Source organism: Ptychodera flava, chromosome 15, assembly GCF_041260155.1.
Source record: "Ptychodera flava strain L36383 chromosome 15, AS_Pfla_20210202, whole genome shotgun sequence".
Classification (NCBI taxonomy): Eukaryota; Metazoa; Hemichordata; class Enteropneusta; family Ptychoderidae; genus Ptychodera; species Ptychodera flava.
This window is the reverse complement of record NC_091942.1, coordinates 10,488,215-10,515,743: the sequence shown is the minus strand read 5'-3', so window position 1 is coordinate 10,515,743 and position 27,529 is coordinate 10,488,215. Positions and strand designations below refer to the sequence as shown.

General features: G+C 37.6%; 3 protein-coding genes across 4 annotated transcripts; 2 read left to right on the top strand and 1 right to left on the bottom strand.

Annotated features, from left to right (window-relative positions):
• Window positions 1–145: 145 nt before the first annotated feature.
• On the top strand, window positions 146–10,585 carry LOC139151123 (cleavage and polyadenylation specificity factor subunit 4-like). 2 transcript variants are annotated; one of them, XR_011556346.1, is made up of 8 exons: window positions 146–372; window positions 5,207–5,410; window positions 5,767–5,862; window positions 6,208–6,301; window positions 6,785–6,920; window positions 7,924–8,055; window positions 8,721–8,938; window positions 9,365–10,585. XR_011556346.1 is itself a non-coding variant. In XM_070723675.1 (7 exons), exons 1-7 carry the CDS (start codon window positions 270–272, stop codon window positions 8,823–8,825), a joined length of 870 nt encoding a protein of 289 aa, XP_070579776.1. In that variant the 5' UTR covers window positions 146–269; the 3' UTR covers window positions 8,826–10,585. The 2 variants fall into 2 exon arrangements, 1 of the variants encoding a protein (XP_070579776.1); XM_070723675.1 differs by having other exon boundaries at window positions 8,721–10,585.
• Window positions 10,583–15,786, bottom strand: LOC139151125 (ribonuclease P protein subunit p21-like). The gene is made up of 5 exons (XM_070723678.1): window positions 15,524–15,786; window positions 13,990–14,090; window positions 11,858–11,940; window positions 11,483–11,605; window positions 10,583–10,848 (listed from the first exon to the last, which is right to left on the bottom strand). The coding sequence occupies exons 1-5, from the start codon at window positions 15,623–15,625 to the stop codon at window positions 10,772–10,774; spliced, it is 486 nt and encodes a 161-aa protein (XP_070579779.1). The 5' UTR covers window positions 15,626–15,786; the 3' UTR covers window positions 10,583–10,771.
• A 22-nt stretch (window positions 15,787–15,808) lies between these two features.
• Window positions 15,809–26,802, top strand: LOC139151122 (protoheme IX farnesyltransferase, mitochondrial-like). Its single transcript, XM_070723674.1, has 7 exons — window positions 15,809–15,924; window positions 16,043–16,269; window positions 17,337–17,625; window positions 18,562–18,686; window positions 18,876–18,946; window positions 21,359–21,591; window positions 25,266–26,802. Exons 1-7 carry the CDS (start codon window positions 15,900–15,902, stop codon window positions 25,679–25,681), a joined length of 1,386 nt encoding a protein of 461 aa, XP_070579775.1. The 5' UTR covers window positions 15,809–15,899; the 3' UTR covers window positions 25,682–26,802.
• Window positions 26,803–27,529: the final 727 nt, after the last annotated feature.

The following is a 27,529-nucleotide window of genomic DNA, read 5'->3' as shown; positions in this document are numbered from 1 at the left end:
TAAGTTCTATAAAGACAGAACTTTTATATAATACGTACGAAATTTGGACTAAAAATAAAAAATTTTGTCAGTGACTCCAATACGAATACGAATACGAATACGAAAACGAATACGAAAACGAATACGAAAATAACTTCAGCATCGTAGGTTAAAGTTCAGGCGACTAGCGTGAGATCGAGAACGTACCTATGATTCTGAGTGTGCGTCTACAAAGTGGTTATTTTACCCATTTTCTTCGCCATTGAATGTGATCAGAGTAACGCGACAAGATGCAGAATTTAGTAGCAAGTGTCCAGAATCTAACTTTTGAAATAGAGTTAGCTTTAGAGCAGCAGTTAGGCAGCCAACCTCTGCCCTTCCCGGGAATGGACAGTAAGTTTGCCAGGCTTTGTTGAATAATCTATTTCCCTCTTGTTTATCCTTGGAAAACAGCGCGACCTGTCAATGTCGTCGTTCAATAAAATATGACATTTGGTTCTTATTGCTCTTGCTAATAAAGGATTGCAGATGATTTGAAAGCGGGGCGATAATAAAAGAATCAACTTGACAAAAAGCCACGGTTCCTCACAGAACTAGGAAGCCGCTCATTGACTATGGCTTCGCGGTTCACTGTGTGCACGGCCTTGTGATTGCAATGTAGGGTCGTACATAGAGTGAGCCGAACGCCTGTTATTTAAGCCTTTGCTCTTTGGTAGTGTGGCTCGAACCGCAGATATAGAACCGATGACCTAACATTAGACCAAAGGGCTACAATTACTTCGGGTGCGGCCAAAAAATGAGAAGCATTTGAAGTATTTTGCTGTCAATGCGGATGTATTGTGAAGTTTCATTTTTGAATGAAAGATAAGACTTCATTTGCTTGCTTTTCAGCGATGATTTTTATAACTCTAAAACAATTTGGTGTTCCATCTTTAAAGCTGAGAAGATCTTGCAAATCAGCAACCCTACACATCTGTCTCTATCAGGTCATGTTGGTTATTACCAGTAAAGCATGACATGTTCAATATTACAAGTATTAAATGTAGAATTCATCTCAGTGACATCACTAGATATTTCAAATTCTTCTCCAGATTTTGTTAGAATCGAAACTCATTTTTCTCCACCGATTCATCATCAGGAACAGTTGCCATTTTAATAGCGCTGATCGCAAATTACGTCACTGTTCTCTCTCATTTATATGCATAAATAAACATTTGTCCCCATTGTCCGCATAAACGACGAAAATAAAACCTGCGAGTGTTAGAATGGCTATTTAGTGTCACACTTATTTGTATGAATTGATGACTGAGACTACAAGCTGCAACAACAGCCGCGCATACGACGACAAAATTTGTCCGAATTTCAGCATATTTGTCCGAAAGTCGGGCGTGTGCAGCTATATTTAGTAACAAACCCGAAATCGCGATCAACACTATTGGAAATATTAGTTCATTCTTTGTAATTTATTCCTCTTATGTCACCCATGACATTTTTTTATTCGGGAAAATGAAAGAAAATGATTTTAATTCTCTTTGAGGGAAATGTGAACAAAACTTAAAAACTTGCAGTTTTTAGGCACATTCAGCCTTCACAGGCTCGATCATTTGAAAACCCTCATAAACGTACATAAACATATATTTATCAACTTGTCCTGTTAAGAGATATATAAACGTGGTTTCTTACTCACATGACCTGCTAGTTATGGTGTCTATCAAAGTGATGTGTGTCACAATCATTTTCTAGGTGTCTTGAAAATTCTATTGCATGACTTGACTTTAGAAGGCTAAGAATGTGTCTGTTTAACATGCATGCAGCGTACGCTTCAGAATGAAATAGTAGTTCCTAGTTGGTCCTGCTTGCCATGGACGCTCAATGCTCAGGTCCATGTACAGTGCATTTTCATGTTCTTGACAGTTCTGCACACGGCTTTCAAAGAATCATATTTTCTACCAATTAACACAGGCAGCAGAACGGTTATGTGATTTTACTCGTACATTTGTATTGTTTGTTAGAGTTGAACATCGAAAGAAGAACAGTATTTTTACATTACATATATATATATATATATATATATATATATATATATATATATATAATTATTTATTCATAACAAGCTACTTAATTTCCCACGAGGACATCTGTATTCTTCAATATATGTAGAATTTTTTTGCAATATTTTACATGATTTCCTAAATTACAGGTACAGTAATACTTGAGACATAGGGTAGTCCATTTATATCTTTGTTATTATATTCAGCATCTGCATGTATTTGTTGCTGTTGCCAAAGTTCCTGCAAAGTTGATATTTCATCATTAGGCCAAATTAGTGAAAACTATGAAGCACAACATGTCCCACATGGTGCTTTTCTATAAAATGCTAAATGCTGGAAGACTCCTGAGAACAAAAATTCTGTAAACATGATTTATTGACAAAAGCTGTGTTGACATACCAAGCCAAGTGGGTGAAAATACACTTTTCCTTACTTGTCAGATGGGAAAGTAATACTGTCTGGCAGGAAGTCTTGTCCATGCCTTTACTTATTTCTGCTGCGCTCTGCATAAAAACACAGTTTTTGACATAATAGTAGGAACCATTTAATGCCATATTCATAACTGTCACAACCATGCCTTGTCAAAAATTTCAGACGAAATAGTTATTTTTTGCATACTAATCAGAGAATGTGACATTGGAACCAGCATTATTATTCAGCTATACCCTTGCTAAGTACTCATGAGGTCATCAAAGGGTCAACATATAACTTGATTTATTGTCCCAGTAGGAGTGACTATCCTGTATTGATTTCATTATATTGTGTGTAGCTTATTTTCTACTCTCCAGTTCCAATTTTCTACTTTTTTGAAGATACATTGTATTCTCCAAATGTACTAGTTAATTTTATGGGACAATACAACATGTTGCGTACAATTGACAAGTTGTATTGCACATCAGTATGCTGTCACAAGTGTAACTTTAATGGCCATTTTGACCATTTACATCAAATAGTCCATCAGCCAGGACACTATACTATGATTTAGTTGTACACATCACTGTATTTCACAATATATTCAAATATAGCAGTGAGACTCAGATTGCCGTTTCTCATAATACTTTGATGTTCCTTTCTGTCAATATTCACATCAAACATTATGTTTTAAGGGCTGTAGATATTGTGAGTGTACTGTGTATAGTGTTTTGTGCTGTGAATCACAAATGTACTGAGCGCTATTGTTAACCTGTTCAGAATTACGTTTCCATTACCAGCACTGAGATTAATTAACTGTGTACAAGAGTGTGAAGAATGAAGTGCATATAGAAGTGTAGCTATTAGAATATTTCCACTGGTAAACAGTTAGATAATTTGTGAAGAAAGCTTTGATATATAGGCTTCAAATTTCATTTTTTTCCCATAAAAGTTAGGGCAGAGAACAATGTCAGTCACTTTTAAGCCCAAATTGGTGAATTTAAGTTGATTTCTAGAACTTTGCCGCTTGTACATGAATGTCTATTCTTGATTGTGAAAGAAAGTAGTTTGAAGTTTCTGTGAGCAAAGTATGATGAAAATGAATCAATAATGAGGAAACTCCAAGTTACATGGTTGTACATAAATGGTGATAATAACGACTAAAATTCTAAATAAATGCCATAATTATTGTTGCATGACAATGCAAGTTAGAAAGAAAACAATAGAATGCAATATGAACACATTTACTCAATACTAATCTGTTATCATTTATTGTATTCATGAACAATAGAAAATACCAACATCTGTAACAATTAAGTATCGATAGTCTTTGTGTATTTCATTGCGTTGATACCTTCTGAGGGTGTCAATATGTATCTTGTTCACAGCTGTTCCCCGTTATAACAATGTTGAAATCTAACACCCCTGATACCTTTTGTTAGAAATTTAATATATAGTCCTACCATACATTTAAAACAATAGGAATTCACCAAAAATTAGGTGAAGGGCAAGGGCTTTTCCAAGTGAATAGTTATGCTTGGACCTTTTACATGTTATGTTATTTATTAACAATTTATTTGCCTCTTTGGTCAGGATAGAAAAAAAATATGAGTGGGAAATTAGTCAATATTTGTGAAGCTTGTGCAAAATTTGTGTATAAAAATAATGTACATAGAATGTACAAATAATGTACATAGTATGTATGTGCTGTACATAACGGCAATATATTATGGTTTAATCTTGCATATTGATGTCTGTCTGAATGTTTCAGCCTATTGTAATTGAGCAGTCACATCCATATTCACACTGAAACTATGATAAACATTGTTCTCCAAAGGTTGAAACTCACACTGTGGTGGCAAATCTGCATAACAAAGCAGAGTTTGCATATTGTTTAGTTGTGAAAATGTTGTTTTTGGTATGGTTATTAATATGTGAATAGATTGCTTGAAAAACAGAGCACTGGGCCAACCCTCTGAATCCCGTTTTAGACAACCCTGATGCAAAGAAAAATAGCAATTTAATATCAAACAAGGAATGTTGCATTACTTCCATAGCAGTTCTAGAATTTCAGTCTGTTTTCTGTGAAAATGTGCTCATGTAGAAAATCATAACTTCCTATAGAAGAAAGTAAATTCTGAAACTAAAAATTTACATTCTGAATAATTTAAGTTGAATTACTGGGAATATTTGCATATATTTTGCCAATAAAGGTCTAGAGAATTACATGATGTGAGTTAACTAGAAGAAACAAAATTTTTCATCACTGTTCATTACTGACTGTAACAAAAGTCAACCAACAGAAATTATGAATTAAGATACGTATAGGGTGTTGCATTCTGAAGTACTATATATTTTATCAGAGTAACATACTGCATGCCTTTGATGTTGGGATGATATAATTAGTGTGCTTGCCTTCCTCTTTTGATCTAGAAGAAACTGCCAGTATTAAAACGTCACCAAGTTTCATAATTGCAAGTTTCATAATTGCTGTCATGATTTGTCATATTTAGCCAAGGATTGGATGACAGGGTATAGAGTATAAATGATCAAGACCTGAAATGGTTTGAGGTCGTTGTTAAAGTTACCTGATTATTGTCCGTTTTTTTTTAAACTCAAGACAAATCTTATCGACATTTTTGCTCACATTCTCAGACATGTTCATTGACATGTACCACATACTGTATTCAATTTCCCCGGTGATCGGGGAGATAAGGAGACAAAAAGGAGAATGTAATTGCATGTATCATCTTCTTCCATTTCAGAATCTGGCTCTGCAATATGCAGTTTCTTCAAGCGAGGTGATTGCAGCAAAGGAGGCAGCTGTCCATTCCGTCATGTCCGAGGTGACAGGAGTATCGTTTGCAAGCATTGGCTCCGAGGTCTCTGCAAAAAGGGCGACCAGTGTGAATTTCTCCATGAATATGACATGACAAAAATGCCTGAGTGTTTCTTCTTTTCAAAGTTCGGTAAGCGCTCCATTAGCTTTGGTTAGCTTTTATTGTAAACCACTGTGTGAACACTTCTCTGTCTTGAAAAGTGAGTTTTTATTATTTTATAATGTTTCACCTGTGGTTACAGATAGCACAAAATATAAGAAGATATGTACTCATATTTTAAATGATTTTAGAACAAAAACACCTATTTAACGCTACTATTTTACATGAAACTTACTTTTGTACCAATGAATTTAATATACTAAGTTCAGATACATATAACTCACTGTGTGGCCTATATTTTTTTACAAAGTCTCTTGATGAGGGCATTCCCTCATAGTTGTATTTTGTGTACCTTAACAACGTTGTCTCTGTTTTACCCGTGACAGGTCAGTGTAGCAACAAAGAGTGCCCATTCTTACACATAGATCCAGAATCTAAAATCAAAGACTGTCCATGGTATGACAGAGGTTTCTGCAAACACGGTGAGCATATTTGTTACAGTGTCGTATTTTCCTCAAATTTACACACATGACAGAATGGCATGATACAAACATACATCAGCATCGAATTTCATGAGCTCAAAACAACGGCTGGATTCAAAATTTTCTGAATATATAGCTGAAACTTGAATGTTCAAACACCATTTACCTGAGTAGAAAAATACTTTTTCATAAGCTTAATATCTATGTGTGAGTTGTAAAATATTTCTTTTTACAAAGGCACCTTTATGCAAATATCCTGTTATTCATCTGACACTCACAGAAATCTTCCATGTCAGCCATCGTTTGCCACTAAAATATTCATGTTTTTCAACAATTCCTTACCAGGACCGCACTGCAGAAACAGGCACACAAGAAGAGTTATTTGTGTACAGTACCTGTGTGGTCTGTGTTTGGAAGGACCAAACTGTAAATTCATGCAGTAAGTCTCTCAATTGCCAAAACTATTGTAAATTTTTGCATCAGAGGATTTGAACAAGGAGGGGCACAGTTTTTTCCATGTTGATGAAAGTCTTGCAAAATAAATTTGCACCTTGGCATTGATCATCATGCATGTATGCATATTCATTAGGTTGCGTACACTCCTTCAAAGTCCTTGAATTTTAAAGCCTCCTGGAAAGTCCCAGAAAGTCCTTGAAAATGAAAATGAGTCTCTGAAAGTTCTGGAAAATTGACAATCTATCCATAATTTTCAACAATGCTGTTATGATCAGAAGTGATATCGTTAAAATGATACATAAAATTATGTCATAAAATGGTATTTCAGACCTACAAAGGTTAATGAAAGTTGCTTTGGAAGTCCTTAAATTTGAAATGATTTGGAGTGCATAGACCATGATTCATACATGCCACTGTGATGGGACTGCCCAAATGATGTCGTTTACTACTTCTTACCGTTTCTCAGCCCCAAATTTGAACTGCCCGTGGTGAATGATCCAGCCACAGCACAGAAGAAGGCCAACATCACATGTCACAGTTGTGGAGAACAGGGTCACAAAGCTATCAACTGTCCCAGGTTTCCAGTCACGCCAAGTGAACAGGTAAATATGACCACCTCTTATTTCTAAACGCCATGTGACAAGCAAGAGTAAGGATGTATTCTCACATTGTTTGAATTCTAAGGATTCAGTGGCAGGGCAGTGTTGCAGACGAAACAATAGGGCATTATTTGTTTGTGTTTTAGGGGGAAATGATGCCAAAATGAGAATAGGACTGTTCACAGTTTACGTCACTGTTCTCTCATTAATATGCAAAAATAAATATTTGTCCGCATTTTCAGATAACGCTTTTGAAAATTACGCATGCAAGAACGACGAAAATACATCTCAGTGGGTGACTGCTAGTGTAACAATGAATACTAAAAAACATATTAACGACTCAGAGTACAAGCTGCAAAAACAGCCACGCATGCAACATTGATAAAATTTGTCCGCATTTCAAGCTGCTTGTCCAATGTTGCGCGCGTACAGCTATATTTAGTAACAAACCTGTAACCGTGAACAGCGCTATTAGCATTGAAAAGAGGTCAAGTTTCGGATTATATACGTTTTGAATTGTATTACTGTTAAACATGTAGATAAGCTTTCAGAACATGATCAGCCACAGAACATGATCAGCCACAGTACATATCTATGAAGAATGGAAACAATGGGTTCATCAAACATGAACAAAATTATCTTACATATTACGTCATGATTACGTCTCATCTATGACCTCAGTGGCCATGAAGAATACAGCACCCATTCTGAAATGGGTATGGTTCAGTTTGTGAATACTAAGATCACAAAGTCTAATGTTGGTTGGAAGTGTTATGCTTCATCCCCCTCTGAGACACTTCAGCGGTCACACCGTACCGGATATGTTTTGACTAGACGAGCATGCTGGCTAATGGTTATTGCCAGTACTTCTTTCAACAACCAGTGTTGCTGTGATTTAAATAGACTGTGGCTGAAACATCGCCTCTGTGCACAGTTTTGTTCTCATGACCAGTGACTGCTTCATCACCTGACTAGAATTTATCCATGTCATATTTTCCATTTACAGCCGATACAAGTGATGGGAATGCCGCCACCGATGCATCATATGATGCAGCAAGATGACCGGATGCAGCATTCCCATCACCATTCCCAGCCCAAAGGTGCGCCGAGGCCGCTGGAATCTGTCACATGCTTCAAGGTTAGTCAGTGATCTCTTTCTTTCAACTGGATCTCCTCCACAGGTTGCTCATTCATCATGTGTGTCAGTATATATGATGGAGAAAATATTAATTTCAATGTCAGTCAAATCTGAATGTACTGTCACCTCTCCAATCCGGACAGATTTTTCATGCAGAATATGGCAAGTCAAATAAAATTCGACCACAAATAACTATTTTGCCTTTCTTTTTAAGACACTTTGGTAACCCCTATATCAGTGTCCTTATGAGACATCTTTCAATGTATTCTCAATAATGAACTGGATACATCATGACATGAAACCCTAAACTTTGAATAATTGCCATTCTTGCACAATTCTAATCCAGGTCAAGCCATTTGTATAAAGATTGTTACAGCAGTGTGTAGTTCAATTTATCAGAGATATAAAAATATGCAGATCAGTTCTACAAGAAATAAACTTACTTTGTATTCTGGCAACCTGAAAAACATTGTTAGTCACATGACCATCTGATTTGCAGTTGTTCAGCAGAATAATACAAATTAAAATCATCTGCTCATAATTTGGTCTGACATCAGTATTTTCAAGGGGCTGATTAAAACCATGGTCATAGATACAGGGGTTAAAGCTGTTATCAAAAGATCACTGAACTCACATCCAGTGTTTTGTCTTTTGTTTCTTTACAGTGTGGAGAAAAGGGCCACTATGCAAACAAATGCCCTAAAGGTCATCTTGCTTTCCTCAGTCCAGCATTATCCCACGTCAACCAACAACATTCAAATCGCCAGTGAAGATATCATTCCCAGAGTTTTCAAAAAAGTTATGCATGTATAATGATGGCCGGATTTTTTAGTTGTTTGTTTCCTTTACAGCGCTATTTCCGTAATGTGTTAGTCATACCCACATTTTGGATAAAAATAATAAATTCTTTTAATGTAGCACATGCAATGCATGGTATTAACCCTCTCGCCTCAATGGTTTGTCCAAATTCTATTTTTTTTTCACGGTAAAGTGAGACCTCTATACAGGAAAATGGGCCAAAAGGATTAAAAAACATGCGAAAAGGAGTTTGGACAAATCATACCATTTCTACCAGACCATTATCTGGGCTAGGACTAGGGGAGACTGCATTGGAGATTGAGTCATCAACTTTCCATGGATATTTTGGCCAATGTATCTTTGTCTGCCTGCTGTGTTATGCACACTTGTTTTTCAAGTAGTGCACCAGGACATCATTCCATTAATTTTTACAAATTGCTGACAGGTTGTTCAAAGAAAAATTTGGGAATTTAGAAAAATGAACTCGCCATACTGTTCTTGAAAGTTGTACGTTATCTCCAAAATGCCGTTGTGTTTGTTCCATTCTAATAAAGTGTGATCCGAGTTGGTTTTAAAGGCCAAACTACAACCTTGGAAACTGGTTCTTGTACATTTAAAAAACAGTGTTCAAGCAACTTTGTTATTTCTAATTTGAAAGCCTGCCTATACAGCTGTTTAGTTTTCATATTTTTTTTTTCTGTAACTGCAATACCATTTAGTGGAAACTTGGGAGATAAAGTTTATAGCAGATGTAACTACCAAGATAAGCTCTGTAGGGGTGACATAATGATAATATTAGAGCTCTAAGGTCAGAATAAAAGATATTAGCAAAACTAGCACATTTTAGCAAAAGCTGTTCATGTTTGCCTTGAATTTTCTTTCCTTTCAACGAAGTAAACTTAACATTTTACTGTTCTACTATGTTCATAAATGTCCCTTTTTCTTTTCTTCTGTCTGTTTGTCTAGGTTCTGAGCTCGTGAAAGATGTAAATAGTAGAATGTATCTAGTACATTTTATGGTCCCTGCAAAATAAACTTATTTTCTCCCCATAAGGCAAGCCTCTGTAGGGCGCCCTCATAGTTCTGAACCTTGATTTGTAAGGTTTGTAACATATAAAGAGATTTTCTGATGATAGAATAAATAAGGGAAAAGTCAGTCTCATTATTTTGGGGCATATAACTTTTTCCAACGCTAGTAGCAGTCTGTCTTTTATGGCAATTTGTGTTCAATTTTTAAGTCTCTTACTAGAGAGTTTACATTGAAATTCTGAAGACAGATTAATTTTTCCAATGGACGGGCTTTCTGAATATGTTTAGATTGTCATAAGTTTGTATTAAAATTAGTAAATGTACAGAGAAAGGTCTACATATTTTGTGAACTGTCAATTGTTTTGATTTGGAGTTTGTCAGTTTCCATTTTCAACTGTTCAAGTAATTAGACGACAATACAGGGAGACCCATTAAAAGGATTAAATATCATAATGTCTTGGTATGTCTGAGAATGATCCATTTCCAATTTTCTCAAGAGCGGAATGGAAGTAAACATTGCTGCATATATTTGATGATAAAAATATGGAAAATATCAAAGAGAAAGAATTTCTAAAAGTCTTGAAATTATTTGTGCCCAACATGCTGAAAATGTACTTGTGTATAACATTCTTTGTCTGTTATGGTACACTACTGTCTACAGGCATCAGAAAATGAATTATAATAAACATTGATTTCATAATAATTTCCGTGAGTTCACATGAGTTTTATTCACTTTATAATACATTTTAAAACATAGGGCAGTAAAATGTGCATCTTTATACACTTAAAATAAGCATGAAGCTAAAAAAATTGAAGCACTTTTTTAGCAGTGCAGATAAAACATTTGGTTTCTTTGTTACAAAGTCACTTCTCTTGAAAATGCCATAGTTTATTTTGACTCTTGTTCGGATGTGGTCTGTGAGCTCTGTCCAGATTCAGAGGTTTGGTTTGCTGTCTGTGTTTGTTCTGGGAAAAAAATCGACAAGATATAGCGTTACAAGTGAAAGTCATACTGATTCATGCAGAGACACAAATAAGTTGGTTCAAGTCTCATCACTTTGTTCCAAAACCTACAATAAAGCAGGTTTCAAGCTCTTCATCCACACAACCACTTGCTCTCCGAGGAGGAAATGCAGGAATATCTTTGATATGGTTTTATTTTTTGCAATGATAACAGTTGTTGAAATGACATGAGATCACATCAAAAGGGATTAGAAATCCACACATCATGGTCATGGTCATGGAAAATTGATGCACAGTCCCTCCACTGATTCATCTGTACAGTGAACACATCACAATCAAAGCTTTGCACCACACTGGTTGACATATTTGCCTCAAAGGTTGCTGCTTATTAGATCATGAAAATTTCTTATACCAGTTAACCATTTGAAATGAATTAGGTATTATCGTTATCAAAATGACCAGCTGACCATACTTCAACATCACTGCACCAACATCTACATGGTTGTGTCTCTTACGTGATAGTTGTGACCTCGTGACCACTAAAACAAGGTTTGAAAAACTGTCTGAAAAAACATAGGGTACAAATGAAATATTGATAGCGCCAGACCAACTTGTGGAATGGCTCTCAGATACATACCCATTTGTAGTCCAACCCTGAGCTCCGTCTTCTCTGACCATAGTTGATACCCTTCCCTAGCTAAAAACCTCTTCACAGCTTTACAAGACAGACAGGCCACGACAAGATGCTGTTCCCTTTTGGCTGTGAACAATGAAAGGAGAAAAAGTCCTTGTCAGGGAGAGGCATCTATTCAAGTTGGGTCACTTACCCGAATGAATACAGTAAATTTATTGTGATGTATCTGTTGAGTGCTTGCTGGACCCCGTGATCTGATAGGCACTCTTGAGAGCAAAGTTTGCCTGAGATTTGAATGTCGTGCAGATTCATCTTCTCATTGTTCAGAAATGATGCAATGCTATGGTGGTAATCTCAAATCAGTGTTTCCGTTCTCACCTCTCATTCTAACTGTTGCTGTAACACCAGGTACAAGCAGGGAGTTGCACTTCTTACAGATTGTTCTCTTTATGGAAGGATCTCTGAAAATAAAACAATACATAAATCCTGACGGGTGATTACTTTCCTCCTAAGAAAAGACCCTGTTTCTTTTCCATCTTACATTCAGCTTGAAACATTTAATACTGACAAAGGGAAACATTTTGATGGAGAAAACAGAAATGGAAAATATCCTTGATTTTTGAGTATGTACTATCTGAATCATCTGTGAAATATAATAACAAAAGCTGGTATTAATTAATTCGCTGATAGTGAAGTAATTTTCTCAATTGACACACTGCATTTCAAGACTGCCTATTAATTTTTCTCAGAGTTAGATTACTGTCACAGGTTTGCATCAATTTTGCCGTCACGCAAAAAGTAGTGATAAGGTTTTAGACAGTATTTCTCTCATCAAATAAATTCTACTTCATGGAGATATTATATGTGTACCCATAAAAACTAAACAAAAGCAGTGTCTTTTTTCAACTACACCATGTTATTAGTTCTAAATCAATACTTCACAGAGTTACTTATGAGCACACAGAAAGGATATGAAATGGTGAAAAAACTTTGTTTCAACAAACTTTTATAACATACTAGTTTTTTGATTGTAAGTAAAGGTTGAGCAGCGACATGATCAGTAGATGACGATTTTCAATCACTTGGAAAATCAGAAGTCCAGCAAAAATAAATTGTTCAGGACTAGCAACATATCAATGATGCTCACTGTTCCCTTCCCTTTGTATTATATGAGGGTTGGGCATTGCAACTGTGTCGAATCTAAAGACACTAAACTATGGCATTTAAATTTAATATTCTCCTGTGTTATTTCCATAATCACCGCTGAGACAGTGAATCAAGAAGCAAATGAAGCAACTCCTTGTAAATTCTGATCCTGACACCAGAGAGGATTACAGGCTATCCTGCCTCATCACTTAATGCGTGTGCTAATTTCACGGTCTAATTGGATAGACATGCATTGTCAAGTTACATTAGCAACGGTACATTGCTACTGCCACACTGTAAACCACAACACCAGATTTGAAAAATTTGCCTGTAAATTTTTCACGACAAATCGACCCGACACGATATGTTTCTCGACTTGTTCTGTGTATTTGTGATATCATGATTAATGAAGCCTACATAAATTGGGCAGATATAGAGAATCGATTCACATTCTGTGCTTTTCTATCTGTATGCATTCAAGTCAAGAAAATAGCCAGTAATCTCTAACCTATATATATGTAGCATTTGATATCCCAATTAGCTATTTGCATATGGAAACACACACCATCAATTTAACTTTCTCATAACCAATTTATCTTACTTATCCAACAAATAACTCTTTGAATCACAGTCTAAACCTCATCTTCCACTAAGACAGATTGATAGAGATTGATAGAGAGCGTAAGATGAATCTCAAATAACCTACTTGAGGTTTGGTTAAATATTCATAACTTCTTTTCATTTCCATAATTTACAATTATTGACAAAATTAAAACTGATTGACTTGGCTGTCTGTATTATATAGCAAAACAAACAAATTTTCTTTTGCAAATGAAAAATGCGAAAAGGTTTGCAGAATTTGACATGTTTAATTTAGGTGACCCTTCAAATAACTTGTATCCAGAGTAAATGAATTATGAAGGAAAACATGTATTCAGTTGAGCTTTCATATCAAACTGGTAGACTTCAGGAATATTTGACAGCAAAAGAGTACATGAGAACTCTTGAAACATTCAAGCACAGTGTTGGTTCAGTTGATGATTTGATACAAATGGTGCTGCATAGCAAGCATTTCAGACAATAGTTATGGAACGTTGAAAACTGTATCAGTAGATGAATAGACGTATAATGTGCACATGATGAAAAAATATCGATATGATAAGTTCAAAGATAGTCGCTGGATTACATTTACTGCCCTCTGCAACTCATCAATAGATTGCTCTACTTTGTCAAATTTAGACAGAACATTGCAACTCTAGTTTTTCTACATCAGAACTCAACAATAAAGCACTTTTGTTCAAATTTCTGATGACAGGGAAAAAATGTTACCAGTAATCTATAAAATTTAATTAAGCAAAACTTACATTCGTAGCACCAGTCTCTTAGCTATGGTTCTCATTGTGGTGATGTAAAACCTTGCTAATTCAACGTTATCAGGATTATGTACCAGTGTGCAATGAGCGGCCTGAAAGGTAAATCCAATTTCTGACTAATTAGGCAATAAACCAACTTCCAATTGAATGGTAACTGCACACAGCTACTCATTAGCTTGGATTCACTCCTTCCCATTAATCACTTTGGAGAAGACTAGCTGGGGAAACAGATCATCAAGCGTGATTACCCTGGCAAATTGAGGAATGCTGGAGTACATATTGAGATGGATTGGGTTCACTGTGTTCAAAATCACCAATCATGTGAACTTGTAGAGTGAACAATTTCCATCAGCATATTCATATATCAAAACCCCATACTTTGTTTGAGATAAATCAGCCCTTAATGGGACATTGGGTGCTCTCTCAATGCTTAATGCCCCGTCCCACTCCCCTCCCACCATGACATAAACCATCACAAGACAAACTTGGTGAGGTCTGATCATGATGGAGCCTTATGAGTTACATGTAGTACAGCAAGAGTATCTGGCTTTGACTACGCCGCCTCCCAACTCGCCATACTCTTAGGGTTAATCATGATGTACCTATTTGAGTTAGGGACCATCTAAGATTTTCATATAAGTTAAAAAAAGCGAAATTTTTGTTTACGGGTGGGGGGGGGAGGAAGGGGTGTTTGACTGCCATTCAATAAGTGAACTTCACTTTCGTACTTTGATTTTTTTATTACAAGTTCTCTTTAGATTGTGTGTAAAAATTAACAAAAACTGCACACTCATATGAACAAATTTTGCTATAACTATTTCCAACTCGTTCGTGTCATATTGGCAGTGGTTAGTACTCAAATTTGATCAATTACTTGACGATGTAATGTGGTCAGGGGAAACATATTCTTCAGTAATTATAGCAAAATGCTACATTGTACTCTCAGGCAAGCATCAACATTTCGCACTTTTGAACTTTCGTTTTGGAGGAGGGGAGGGGGTTTTGATGTAGGAATTTTGTTTCATGAACTTATGGGACAGTCTGAGACGGTCCCTTACTACCACACAGGCTCTAGTGGGCTGGGTGGTCTGCTAGATGGATTGATTTTCTGCTTGATATATCGATCTCGTACTCGCTTTGCTCGCCACTGTAACCTAAATACCCCAAGGTGTGACACAGAATCACTCAATTTACACACAACCCAGCTTTTCCCTTGGTTCAACTGGCTGGAATACACTCAGACAAAACATTCAGAAGTATACTCCCACATACCTTGTTGGATCACAAAAATCAACCATGTACTACACATAGTGAACTTGGTGGGAAAAAATCTACCATAAATCTCAACACTCCAACAGCTCCCCCCCCCCCAGTATATAAAATGGTCTGCCCCTCATAATTTACAATTGCAGATACATGATCATGATTGCATGATGTAATACCCCAACAATTTGTTACACCTGCCTTTCTTATCTGGAAGGAACGCATGTGAGCATAGGGGATTTTAAGTTGCTTGTAACCTCACCTGATAAAGGAAGTTCATTCTTTGAAATGCTTCTCTGTTCGGAACGAAAAACCTCTTCGTACTGTTTGTTACTTTCGATTTTTTCTTCGAGTTTTTGGCCATATTTTGAACTGGCGGATTATTCCTTATTTAACGATGGGAAACTTGTTCCGCGCATCCGGAGAGCCATCAGACTGTCTCTGTAATAAGCACACAACAGTTATCGCCCAAACGGGCTTGCACTTTCCTGGACGGCTGATCTGGTGGGAGAAAAACGAGCGTCGGGCAAAAATACTCTCGAGTTGCAGCAGCTGGAATAACCAGGGGTTAAAAGTCACCTATCCGGGACATTGCGGTAATAAGATCGGACTACGCATGTGCGAAAGGTCAATGTAAAATGGTGGCAGCCGGTCAAGTTTGCGGTAAGACTAACGTGAATATTTCGAAATTTTTGGTGTTTTTATCACACACTGGATGTAAAGACAATGCTTTGCTCTGTCCAATTAATGTCTCATGCCTATTTCTATGCTACTTACCTAGGTCTTTGTGGAGGACGGCTCTTCACCGGCCATGGCCTCCGCGTGTATCAAACCGGCGTACGTGCGCTTAGCCGGCGACTGTTTACGAAACGAGAATTCTGTACAGGACGACGACCAGGATATAGCACATGGAATGGAAGATGGCCTCCTACGCGCCGACGTCACACTTTAAGTGGCATTTCTACATTCTCCGTAAACAGAACAACTACAGTGTCTCCTTTACGAGAGGTAAATTACAAGTCTTTACCATAGACAGTCGAGAAACTCTGTCTTTAGTAAACCATAAACCATCGACGCCACGAGGACGTTGTACAAGTGTCAGTGAAACTGGATCACGGACATGTGTACAAGATAGATAGTTTACACAGTGTAAATATCAGAGCGAAATAGCGTGTGGGCCAGAACACTGAATTCCGAGAAACCGCTTAGTCTTGTATTGTATGATGAATTAATAAGAGAAAAAAGTTACCATACAAGGATCTAGGCGATAGAAATGAAAATAAAAATTAATTTATGAAATAAGCTTGAATAATTTACTTTCACTTTCGAGGATGACCATTCCACCGTTCCAGCTCTCCGGTGATTATACCCATGCAATAGCTGCAAAATTGTAGCTCTACGGTGAGGCGGGTCGGTGAGTTTTGGTTTTTGCGACCTCGCTCACCAGTAGAGCTACAATGCCGAAGGCCCTGAAGCATACAAAATAAGCACTCTGCACATGGCACGGCATTTTCATGTAAAATCCCACATATTTACTGCATTTGGTCATACTGATTTATCACTACTAAAGATTAAACACTATACTACACTAACCTTGTCGTGTATGGGGTTTGGTATTTGTTCAAATACGTCGATCGCGTTCCAAAAACATTTCTTGGAGCCGCCATTACCAACTTCCGGTAATGGCGGCTCCCCGAAACACGCTCAATGTTTATGGAACGCGATCGACGTGTCTGTGCTGATACCAAACCCCATAAACGACAAGGTTAGTGTAGTATAGTGTTTAGTCTTCAGTAGTGATAAATCGGTACGACCAAATGCAGTAAATATGTGGGATTTTACATGAAAATGCCGCGCCATGTGTGGCGCGCTTATTTTGTATGCTACAGGGCCTTCGGCATTGTAGCTCTACTGGGGGTGAGCGAGGTCGCAATACCAAAACTCACCGCGACCACCTCACCGTAGAGCTACAATTTTGCAGCTAACCCATGCCATTCCATACGTTTATCCCCATCTGAAGACATGCTTGTGTCTGTACTGTTTTCACCAATATCTTTTATTTTGTGATGATTCAGATGGTCACCAGAACGACTGCAGTCAGTGGTACAGCCAAACCTAGAGAGACAGTCGACAGCTTGTCGCAAGACAACGTTCTAGAAGAGATTAACCATGAAATACAGGAAATTCCTAGTAAAATAGATGCTGCAATTTCCACAACACTTTCAAAAGTTACTCCATGCCCTCTTGAACCAGAGGACGGCAATAAAGACGTGTTTGTGGTAGATCAACGATGGACTGAACAGAAGATAGATTTCTCAAAACTTCACACATATTACTTGTCATTAGGAAAAAGCCGACTAACAGGTATGTGAAAGATCATGCTTTGTTTAGAATTTATCACTCGCTTCAGCGTATGGTTTCTTGTATTCAGAATTCTTCAGTATATGAATGCAACACAGACCAATGTATTCTTGATGATATTGTTTATTTGGAATTGAGGAACTCAAATATTCAAATATTCAAAAGATGTAGCATTCCCCTGCTAGGCAAATATACATGGAAGAAGTATATTGTATCATTTAAAATATTTTCAGTATTCAGAAATCTTATACTGTTGACTGTGCAGATCTATCTATGTATTTTCATGAGTCATATTGATGATGGCACCAATTAAACTGCCATCCTTCTCTTTTAAATGGAGCAAAATGGTAAATATAAAGAAAACTAGTAAAACTTACATTTCCCATGGTACTGTATTTAAGCATATTTCATTATTTTGGATTGACAGTAGGTAGATCTCACTCAGTAGCAAATATCAATGGCAAGTGGCACTGTGGTATTGTCATTAGTGGGAACATGCAGACATCCTTTATCATTAGTTTAGAATTGTCACTTTTTAGTGCACCATAATTTAATGTTAAGTCTTTGATCTCATACAGTACATTGTGGTCAAAATTTTTTCAATTATAAAAGAGAAAGGGGATGCAAGAATTCTTTGTAAATACATTCAATCAAAAGCAAAATATCTCCAGAAAAGACTGCGATTTTTACTTTGTCTGAGTAGTCAGGGTGTGTGAAGAATTCTGATGGTGGCAAAATCACTGACACAGAGGTTTGCAGTCCACAAAAAGGTTTTATGCTAAATCCCAATCAACCATGAAGTCAAATCCATTGCTCAGCAATGCCTTGAGTTTATGAACGTATTGTATTTTTGAAAGTTCAACTGATTCTTCAGACATGTGAAAAAAAATGTATGAACATCTGTGATAAACAACAAGTATACTTTGTTTCCTTTGCCAGCCCTGGTAGTACTGACAGCAGCAGGGGGTTACGTCATGGCTCCCGGAGACTTCTACCTTTCAACGTTTGCTCTAACTTCACTGGGAACTTTTCTGGTCTCAAGTTCTGCCAACACAATTAATCAGGTAAGTTGCAGTGGGATTGAAATTCAGAAATTTTTTACCGTGAATTGATTTGATTTATCAAACTGTCGTTTGGCTCTTGATTCTTTATTTTACAATACAGTTAAAATTTACCATTGTCATATTTGTCATGTCTAAATGTCATTTGTCATTGTCGTGTCTAAATTTATAATTGTCATATTTTCTTTCTAGTTCTTTGAAGCACCATATGATTCACAAATGGCAAGGACAAGGAACAGAGTATTGGTGCAGAAGTTAATAAGGTAAAAAATTCTATATTTTCAGGAATGTTACCTTTCTGAGAGTACGCCCACTCGAATAACCGCCCATGGGCGTTTATTTGGGGGGTGGGCCGTTATTAAGAATTTTAAATTTCATCTCAACCTTTGTCTACGGCATTTCAACTTGACTCCCCTTGAAAAAAATTACCTACGCAAAGGTCAAAAAGTTTTATATAGCGTACAAAATAAAATAAGTTACACTTCTAAGATAATTACTTCGGCGATATATGTCCGTATCCCCCTATTTATGCTACTAAAATGCAGGTGGAATGATCCAGAAGAACGAAAAGTCAACGTTAGAGTTTGCCACACAATGCCGACATGATTGACAGATGAAGCAGGAGCCAGGAATTTTCCATTCTGCACGATGGGGATCATGAAATAAATAAAATGACTATCATAAAAAATAACTCTGTTTCATTATTTTTTATTTAATGTACATCATTACTTTTCAGGTTTTTTTCGCTTTGATACAAAAATCTGATGATTTTCTTCGCGTAAATTTGTTGCATTCACAAACGTAACAGTAGTAGTAATCCCTAGTAGAAATGGTATGATCCACAATTGTTTACGAGTATTGACCTCTCTGCGTGCAACGAATGTGAAACACTGTATCTATTTTCACAAGTTCGACTACTTTGATTAACTTGTCACACTTACAAACTAGGTCAACCTCAGAACACGTGCACACGTCAAAATCTGATCGATGATTTTCTTCGCTTAAATTTGAATGCGTTCGACAAACCATGGAGGCATATATAAAAAAAAATGTCCATATAAAAATTTAAAAAGGTTTTTCCTTTTTTGTTATTGGCAAGTAAAATCTAGCGTAATACTGTTGGTCGAGGATCCCTGCAGTACGTCACTACAGTGACGTAGTAGGCGGTGACCTCTCAACTTCTGAACACGAACCAAGAGATTACGGCCAGCATCCGCGCGCGCGCGCCACGAATAATCATAGATCCTAGGACTGAACTTTCCCCCACCCCCCAAGTAAAAGTTTGGTTTCAGTTTTGTGAGACTGGGAATGTCCATAAGACGAACGATGGTCATCGATATCACACGAAGAATCTCTCAGTTTGTGTTTAGAAGTTGAGAGGTCACCGCTACGTCACTGTAGTGACGTACTGCAGGGATCCTCGACCAACAGTTTTACGCTAGCAAAATGGCGGTCTCCGTGTAGTCATGTCGGGCAAACTTAGAAAAAAAGGCGATATTTCAGTGAATTTTGAGCGGACTTCTGGTCTGGTTAGTCCCTAATAACCAAGCTGTCGATGAGTGTTGGCAATTTGTAATTTGGATGGAAAATATTTCGAAATATCGTCGAGCAAACTTCCGCAAAGGGTGCTTGCGGCGGAACATGGACGCTAGTCTATGGAATATCCCATAGCTGTGGTGGCGGGGTTAAAATCGTAAAAGTCAAAACCAGCCCGTAAAAGGCATGAATCCCGTCTGAAAACACCACAGCTATGGACCCACAGCTAAATGGGACCTTGTGTTGTCACGGTTGCGCGTTGATTATCCATGCGTTATTTTTACCTGACTCGTAATTTATTTTTCATGTGTGATTTTATTTTCCAAAGAGATGTGTATAATTATTATTGCAATTTGTGTTGATATACAAATAAAAGAAATCTTGATCGTATCTTGGGTTCAGTTAGTTTTATGCGTGCGTGAATGAGTGCATGAGTGTCAGTTTGTTATTGTATGATGCATCAGAAAATTGCAACATTGTGTCCTTTTTGTTGAAGATGGATCTGTTAGAATTTGTAGCGCACAATGACGAAAAAAAAAAAACTCTCGAGAAAAAAATGAGTGGATGTTTTGCAGCGTTCTACCGTCATTTATTTTTGGTTTTGTGATCAACAGTGATAAAATAACTCCTTTATTTTTTAGTTAATTGGCGGTAGATTTTACCGAATTACGGCCCTGGGCCGTTATTTAGCTACAGGTGTGAAGCAGACAATGTAGCCATTTTCTGTTTAACGGCCGTGGGCGTACTCTCAGAAAATCCGGTATTTACACATTTTTTTTGCAATTTTGAAAATTCTACACGAGACCAGAAGCTTTTTAAAGTTAATGTGTGGAAGTTGTTGATCTTCAGCAAGTTAAAATGAAATTACAACTTTTGGTTCTTTCTGCCTTTCCTTTCTCTCTGCAACTTACAAATCTTTCCATGCCAATGATTTATCTTAACATTATTCAGCGGAAAGATCCATAGAAAAAGAATTTTGATAAAAACTGAATATCCACTAAGCTGTTAAAAATCAATGCTGTATGTATAGTCACAACAAGCTGTCTGTTGAAATTCAACTTTCCACTAATTCCCTTATGGGTGGAGAATCAAGTTCAGGCATTCAAAACTGTAATCACATTCTATCTTTTGTCTTACAGTCCATTTCACGCAGTCACATTCGCCAGTGTATCAGCAGTAACTGGCATTGGAATTCTCGCCCTCGGTGCCAACCCACTGACAGCTGCCCTTGGCCTTGGTAACCTGGCACTCTACACTCTGGCATACACACCAATGAAGAGAGTCAGCATTGTGAACACTTGGGTCGGTGCTGTTGTAGGTGCTGTGCCGCCTTTGATGGGATGGGCAGCGTGTACTGGACATCTTGAACCAGGTGAGTAAGTCATCTTGCTAATGCTTGCCAGGGATTTTGGTTTTGCTGCAGCCAAAAAGTTATTGACAGCCTGGTGAGTCCAATAGTTCATTAACTTTGAATTCAAACCATTTCTTTGAAGTTATTTTTCATTCAGTATGTCTTCCACTCAATCCTAAATCAGAAATCTGAATATGAATGGCAACTTGTGGAATTCTAAAATTGATATTGTAAGACATTTTGAGTAGGTAAGACTGAAGCTTTTGGGTGAAAAATTTTCACATTTTTTAAAAACCAACAATATTCTACTGTTTGCGTGAAAAAAAATAGGTGAAGGAAGGTTCAGATGTATATGTTTTTTTCATCAAATGTCGGCAAAATTACAGCAATAAAATGCCATCTCCAAAGAAAGGCAGTGAGAACAGATCTGTGCTCTCGCTGTCACTCGTAACGTTCGTAAATTACGAACAAAAATAAAAATTTACGAAAAAAAATACATGCCCGATTGGCCATTTACGAACAGTTTTGTTGTTTTTGAAGCCTGATTTTCGGTCAAGATTATGAATTCCGGGGGAAATACAGTCATATCTCGTCTTTCAAAAACTACTCTCCCCCTATCATCGGCGCATCGACAATGGTAATAGCTTTGGACTTTGACCTGTGCTAACATGAGCATGCGCGAAAAAGTTTCAAGATCCCCGGGTTGTGTACTCAGCTGGTATGGTGTGCCATGCATTACGGTAGTTTCGAGACAACCAAACACTCACATGCTGTCAACTTTCCGAATGGACGCGGGTGAAGCGGATCTAGGGAAGCGGGCAAATGCTTCAGACTGATAGATAGTATCCTCAGCTGGAAAAGAAAGTGGGCATAAAAACGGCACCTGATATGAAAATATTGGAAACAATGAAACCGCCGAGAAGAGATCAAGACAGTCAAGACAGTGTTTGTCTGTGCATCATCGAGGTGGAAAACGAGCCGGAAATCTAGCCGGAAATCTTAGTTGTCATAGATTTGTCATTTGACGATCTACAGAGTGAATTTTTTTCAGTGAACTTGCCTATTTCAATAGGTTTCCTTCAAAATATTTTACAAGAAACTGTCTCAGCAAATGTTATGAATACTGATAGTTTTCTTTGATGATCCAAAGACAATGCTGTGCACAGTCCCAAGACGAAAACGTTTATCCAGACAAAAAATAAATGACGATCATCTGCAGCGTTTTACGAGTATAACTGTCTCTAAGAAAACATTAGTAGGATCACCAGTCTCAGTTTGCGTACTTAAATTTGCTGTTATAATGAGACAAAATTTGTGCGAAACCACAGACTGCCAAATGTTCTAATCAGTGGTTGTTTTAAAAGAATTTAGAGATGAACATTGACATAATGACTGCAGCTACCAAGAGGCACCACCTAACACCTATGGATGACATGCATACTTTCAAAGTAACAGAGCTTTCCAAATATGAAAAAAGGGCAGAGATTTTCTAGCATCTAAAACTTGTGCAAAACATTGATAATATTAATGACCACTTCATATATTAATATATAATCATAAAGCACTGACTACACACACAAAGGGAGTTAAGATTTGTGTCACAATATACTTAAAAATGTTATGTTGTGTAATAAAGATTGATTAATTGAATAACATCATGGGCCGATTGACCAAAATGACATACTTTATTGAAACAAGGAAAAAATTTCAATGTTACAAGCACTCATGACCCATGATGTACTGTGTTATTTAATGGATCTTTTGAAAATATGTATCAAAATATGAGTGTTCATTGTCCAAAAACCTGAAAAGGAATATTTCACTTTCCTTGTCTATAATGAAATCATTCATTATTTCTACACCATTAACATCATTAAGTCCCGCGGACGAAGTCCGGCGGGACTTATAGATTGGGTTCCCTCTGTGCGTCCGTCCGTCCGTCCGTCCGTCCGTCCGTCCGTCCGTCCGTCATCAACAGTTTCTCAGACACTGCAGAAACCAATTTCGTTCAAACTTGGCACAAAGGCATAGCACTATGACCTACAGATGCACGTCGATTTATTTTGTGATACGATCGAATTTGGCCGCGAGGCGGCCATTTTGTTGCGATTTTTCATGTCTTTGGACCATAACTCAGACATCCTTGAGCAGATTCTGTTCAAACTTGGCACAAAGGCATAACACTATGGCTTTCATATCCTTGTCAAATAATTTTGCGATATGATCCAATATGGGCGCGAGGCGGCCATTTTGTTGCGATTTTTCATGTCTTTGGACCATAACTCAGACATCCTTGAACAGATTCTGTTCAAACTTGGCACAAAGGCATAACACTATGGCCTACATGTGCATCTTAAATTAGTTTGCGATACGATCCAATATGGGCGTGAGGCGGCCATTTTGTTGCGATTTTTCATGTCTTTGGCCTATAACTCAGACATCCTTGAACCGATTCGGTTCAAATTTGGCACAAAAGCAAAACAGTATGCCCTTCATATGAACACCAATTTATTTCGTGAAATGATCCAATATGGCTGACAGGTGGCCATTTTTTTGCGATTTTTTCATGTCTTTGAACCGTAACTCAAACATCCTTGAACCGATTTTGTTCAAACTTGGCACAAAGGCAAAGCACGTACTATGGCATGCATAGGCATGTATCAATTAACCTTGCGATAGGATCCAATATGGCTGCAGAACTGCCATTTTGTTGGAATTTTGCACGTCTTTGAAGTGTAATTCAAAGGTCATTACACCCATTTTGTCCAAACTTGGCACAAAGATCAAGCACTATGGCATACATGTCAATTTACTTCGTGACATGTTCCAATATGGCTGCCAGATTGTAATTTTTTTTCCAATATCGCTGCCGATGGTCATTTTTGGATTTTTTCATGTCTTTGAGGCTTAATCATATGCAAATATTCCTTAACCAATGTTGTTGAGACTTGGTACAAAGATAAAGTACTATGGCATACATATGCATGTCTACTAATTTTGTGCTATGATCCATATGGTCAATAGACAGCCATTTGATTTCAATTTTGGTGTGATTTTTTCATGTCTTGAAACATAAACATAGGTCACTGTCCCTCGATGGACTGATTTGTTCAAACGTGATACGAATTCGAAGATAAAATACTATGGCTGCATTCTTGTGCACATTAATTTGCTCATTATATGATTCGAAATGGCTGATGGCTGATTGCAACAACATACCCAATCCCATAGCATTTCGAAAATTCCACCAAACCATGTGTATAGTATGTGCCGTCATGACACTAGAGGCAGTGAGGGCATCGTTATGTGTGATGTAATCAAAAGTTCCTTCAGTGGTCATTACCGGCAGAGATGAGTCATTTATTGAACGTTCCTCAGATTACTTTATCATGCAAGTCACAGGCTGATGCACCCGTTGCATCAATGTCATTCCACAGCAACCTAGACCACAGCTACCTAGACACCGAAGATTATAACAAAATGGACAAGCGGGGACTGTGTCATCAACGATGACTTGTTTATTGAGTACCAGAAGTGCCTGTTGAAAATGGGCGGGCTCAGCATTACATAATTTGTGCTTACTAATTTATTTTGAACCAAATTCGTAAATTTACTAACAATTTCGAAAGGCCAGGGAGAGCACAGCAGATGTAAATCATAACTACATGTACTAACAAACATTTGTTTTTTCCTAGGTGCATGGTTGCTGGCTGCATTTCTCTATTCCTGGCAGTTCCCACACTTCAATGCACTCAGCTGGAACCTGCGCGGTGACTACTCCCGCGGCGGATACCGCATGATGGCAATGACAGATCCAGCACTCTGCAAACGAGTGGCACTGCGGCACTGTGTGGCCATGCTTGGCCTGTCAGCGCTGGCGCCAGTGGTGGACCTAACCACCTGGTGGTTTGCTGTGGACTCCTTGCCGCTGAATCTACCTCTGGTGTGGCTCGGATGGAGGTTTTACAGAGATGGGGATTCTGAGTCGGCAAGGAAGCTCTTCAAGTTCAGTCTTCTACACCTGCCTCTTCTTTTACTTCTGCTTCTAATCAACAAGAAGAAGATCCACGATAAGACACCAAAACAGAAACTTGAAGTCACCCAGTCGTGATTTAGGGTTCATGTGTTGAACAAAAATACTTTGATCGACCAAAGACTAGTCTCTGTATGTCAAGTGAAGTTTCCGAAGAACATATATACTCAGAACTTGATCCATTGACTCGATAAAGAGAAACAAAGACAAATGTTTGTGCATGGCATTTCAGTTGAACTTGAATATGCAATGGTCTCCAGAAAGATATGCCGACCAAAAGTCTCTCGATGGACAGGAGGGCTAGTATGGTGTGTTCCGTACATGAATTACGCCATTGCCATGGTCAATATTAGAGCTACTGTGACCTTTAGGTGACAGGCGTGCAGTGTGACATCCAGTCATTGTCATCATGGTGAGTGTACTTGGACATTTGAGCGTAACCTGACAATGCAATGTTGCTAGTCCAGGATTCCTGTTTGATGCTTACCTATGGAGTCATTAGAATTTCAGTGCAGTGGAGAACATCCTTCAGAAGTCAACATGTGTTGTCTCACTCTGATTATGAGGCAATGTGTACAATGCAATTTTTGTCATCAATGCTATGCCTACCAGGTACCAGTCTTATGCACTGTGTGAGTAATTCCCAAACCAAAGAATATGATAAAATCCCACCGAGTTCCAGCCAGCAGGGTTTCTTTTTCAGGATGACAGCACTTGATCAATTTTTTGAAAGCAATAACCATGTTTTGCAGATTCCTTGCTGAATATTATCTTGAATGCGGCAAGAGTTTTTTTTTAACCTTTTACCTCAGTGCTCAGTCAAAGTGCCCAGCTTTCTAACAGCAAAGATTGATAAACATACGGGCAAAACGCTTACTTACTTACTATATCTATTATGCATAGAGTAGCTGTCTTGGCGACAGTTTGTACATATTCCTGACTTTTATTTTAAAATAAACATAATGAAAAAACTTTCCCTCTGTACAGAATCATAAGAAAGATTGGTCTTGAGATTTTATCAATATGCTCATGCTGACAAATAATTTTATTTCTTACACTGTGCTTATTTGGCCTCTAAAATTTCACATAACCAAAGTTTGTAGAAATATGTGTGCTATGTGCTGTTCATTAGATAAGGCCAAGAGCAATGTATATTCTGTGTTTTATTGTGAGACAATAAACAAAACTGAATTTTAGAACTCTTGTGTTGTAATTCCTTTCTGTATTTCCCAAAGTCCCAGATATACTACCAAAGTAGTAAGACATTAATTGTGGTAGTTTTTACGTGGCAGAGTTCACTTGGCTCTTTTCATCATGTATTTCATTCAGAACAAAGATTTCTCTTTTGAGCTGTCATCATCCCATATAAAATTTATTAATTTGGATATCAGGCATTGGATAAGCTCTTTGAATTCCAATCTGATTTTCAAGAAAACCTCAGTAGTCATACACACTCGAAATGTTCACATCATCTGCACCACTTTGATTAAATCAGACTTCAAGATGGTGACATTTCCACCTTTGCTTGTTCTTCTGCCGTTCTCATATAGTTACATTACCGGTAGTAAGGTGATGAAAATCAGATGTAGAGATTTGACACTCCACCTTTCCCTTCCTTGCTGTTCTTATTAGGCTGAGGTGATCATCAAATAAGGAGAAACTGCAAATAACAAGTAAGGGTGAAAGTTCACTTCTCTACACCTGATTTTAATCAGATCGGATCTCTGCATGTGTGATTTCTTCTTTATAAACTGCACTTCTTCAACTGTATTTGATTGGAGCAAGTCCAGTCGCCCTCTGCCCCTTCAAGTCCAACCGTTCAATAGTTCTGTTTGCAATTGAGCTGTAAGCATTTTAATCTTCTTGGCCAAGCTGATAGTTTGACAGTGCAGGCAAAATCATTGTGAACACCCACAATCCAACACC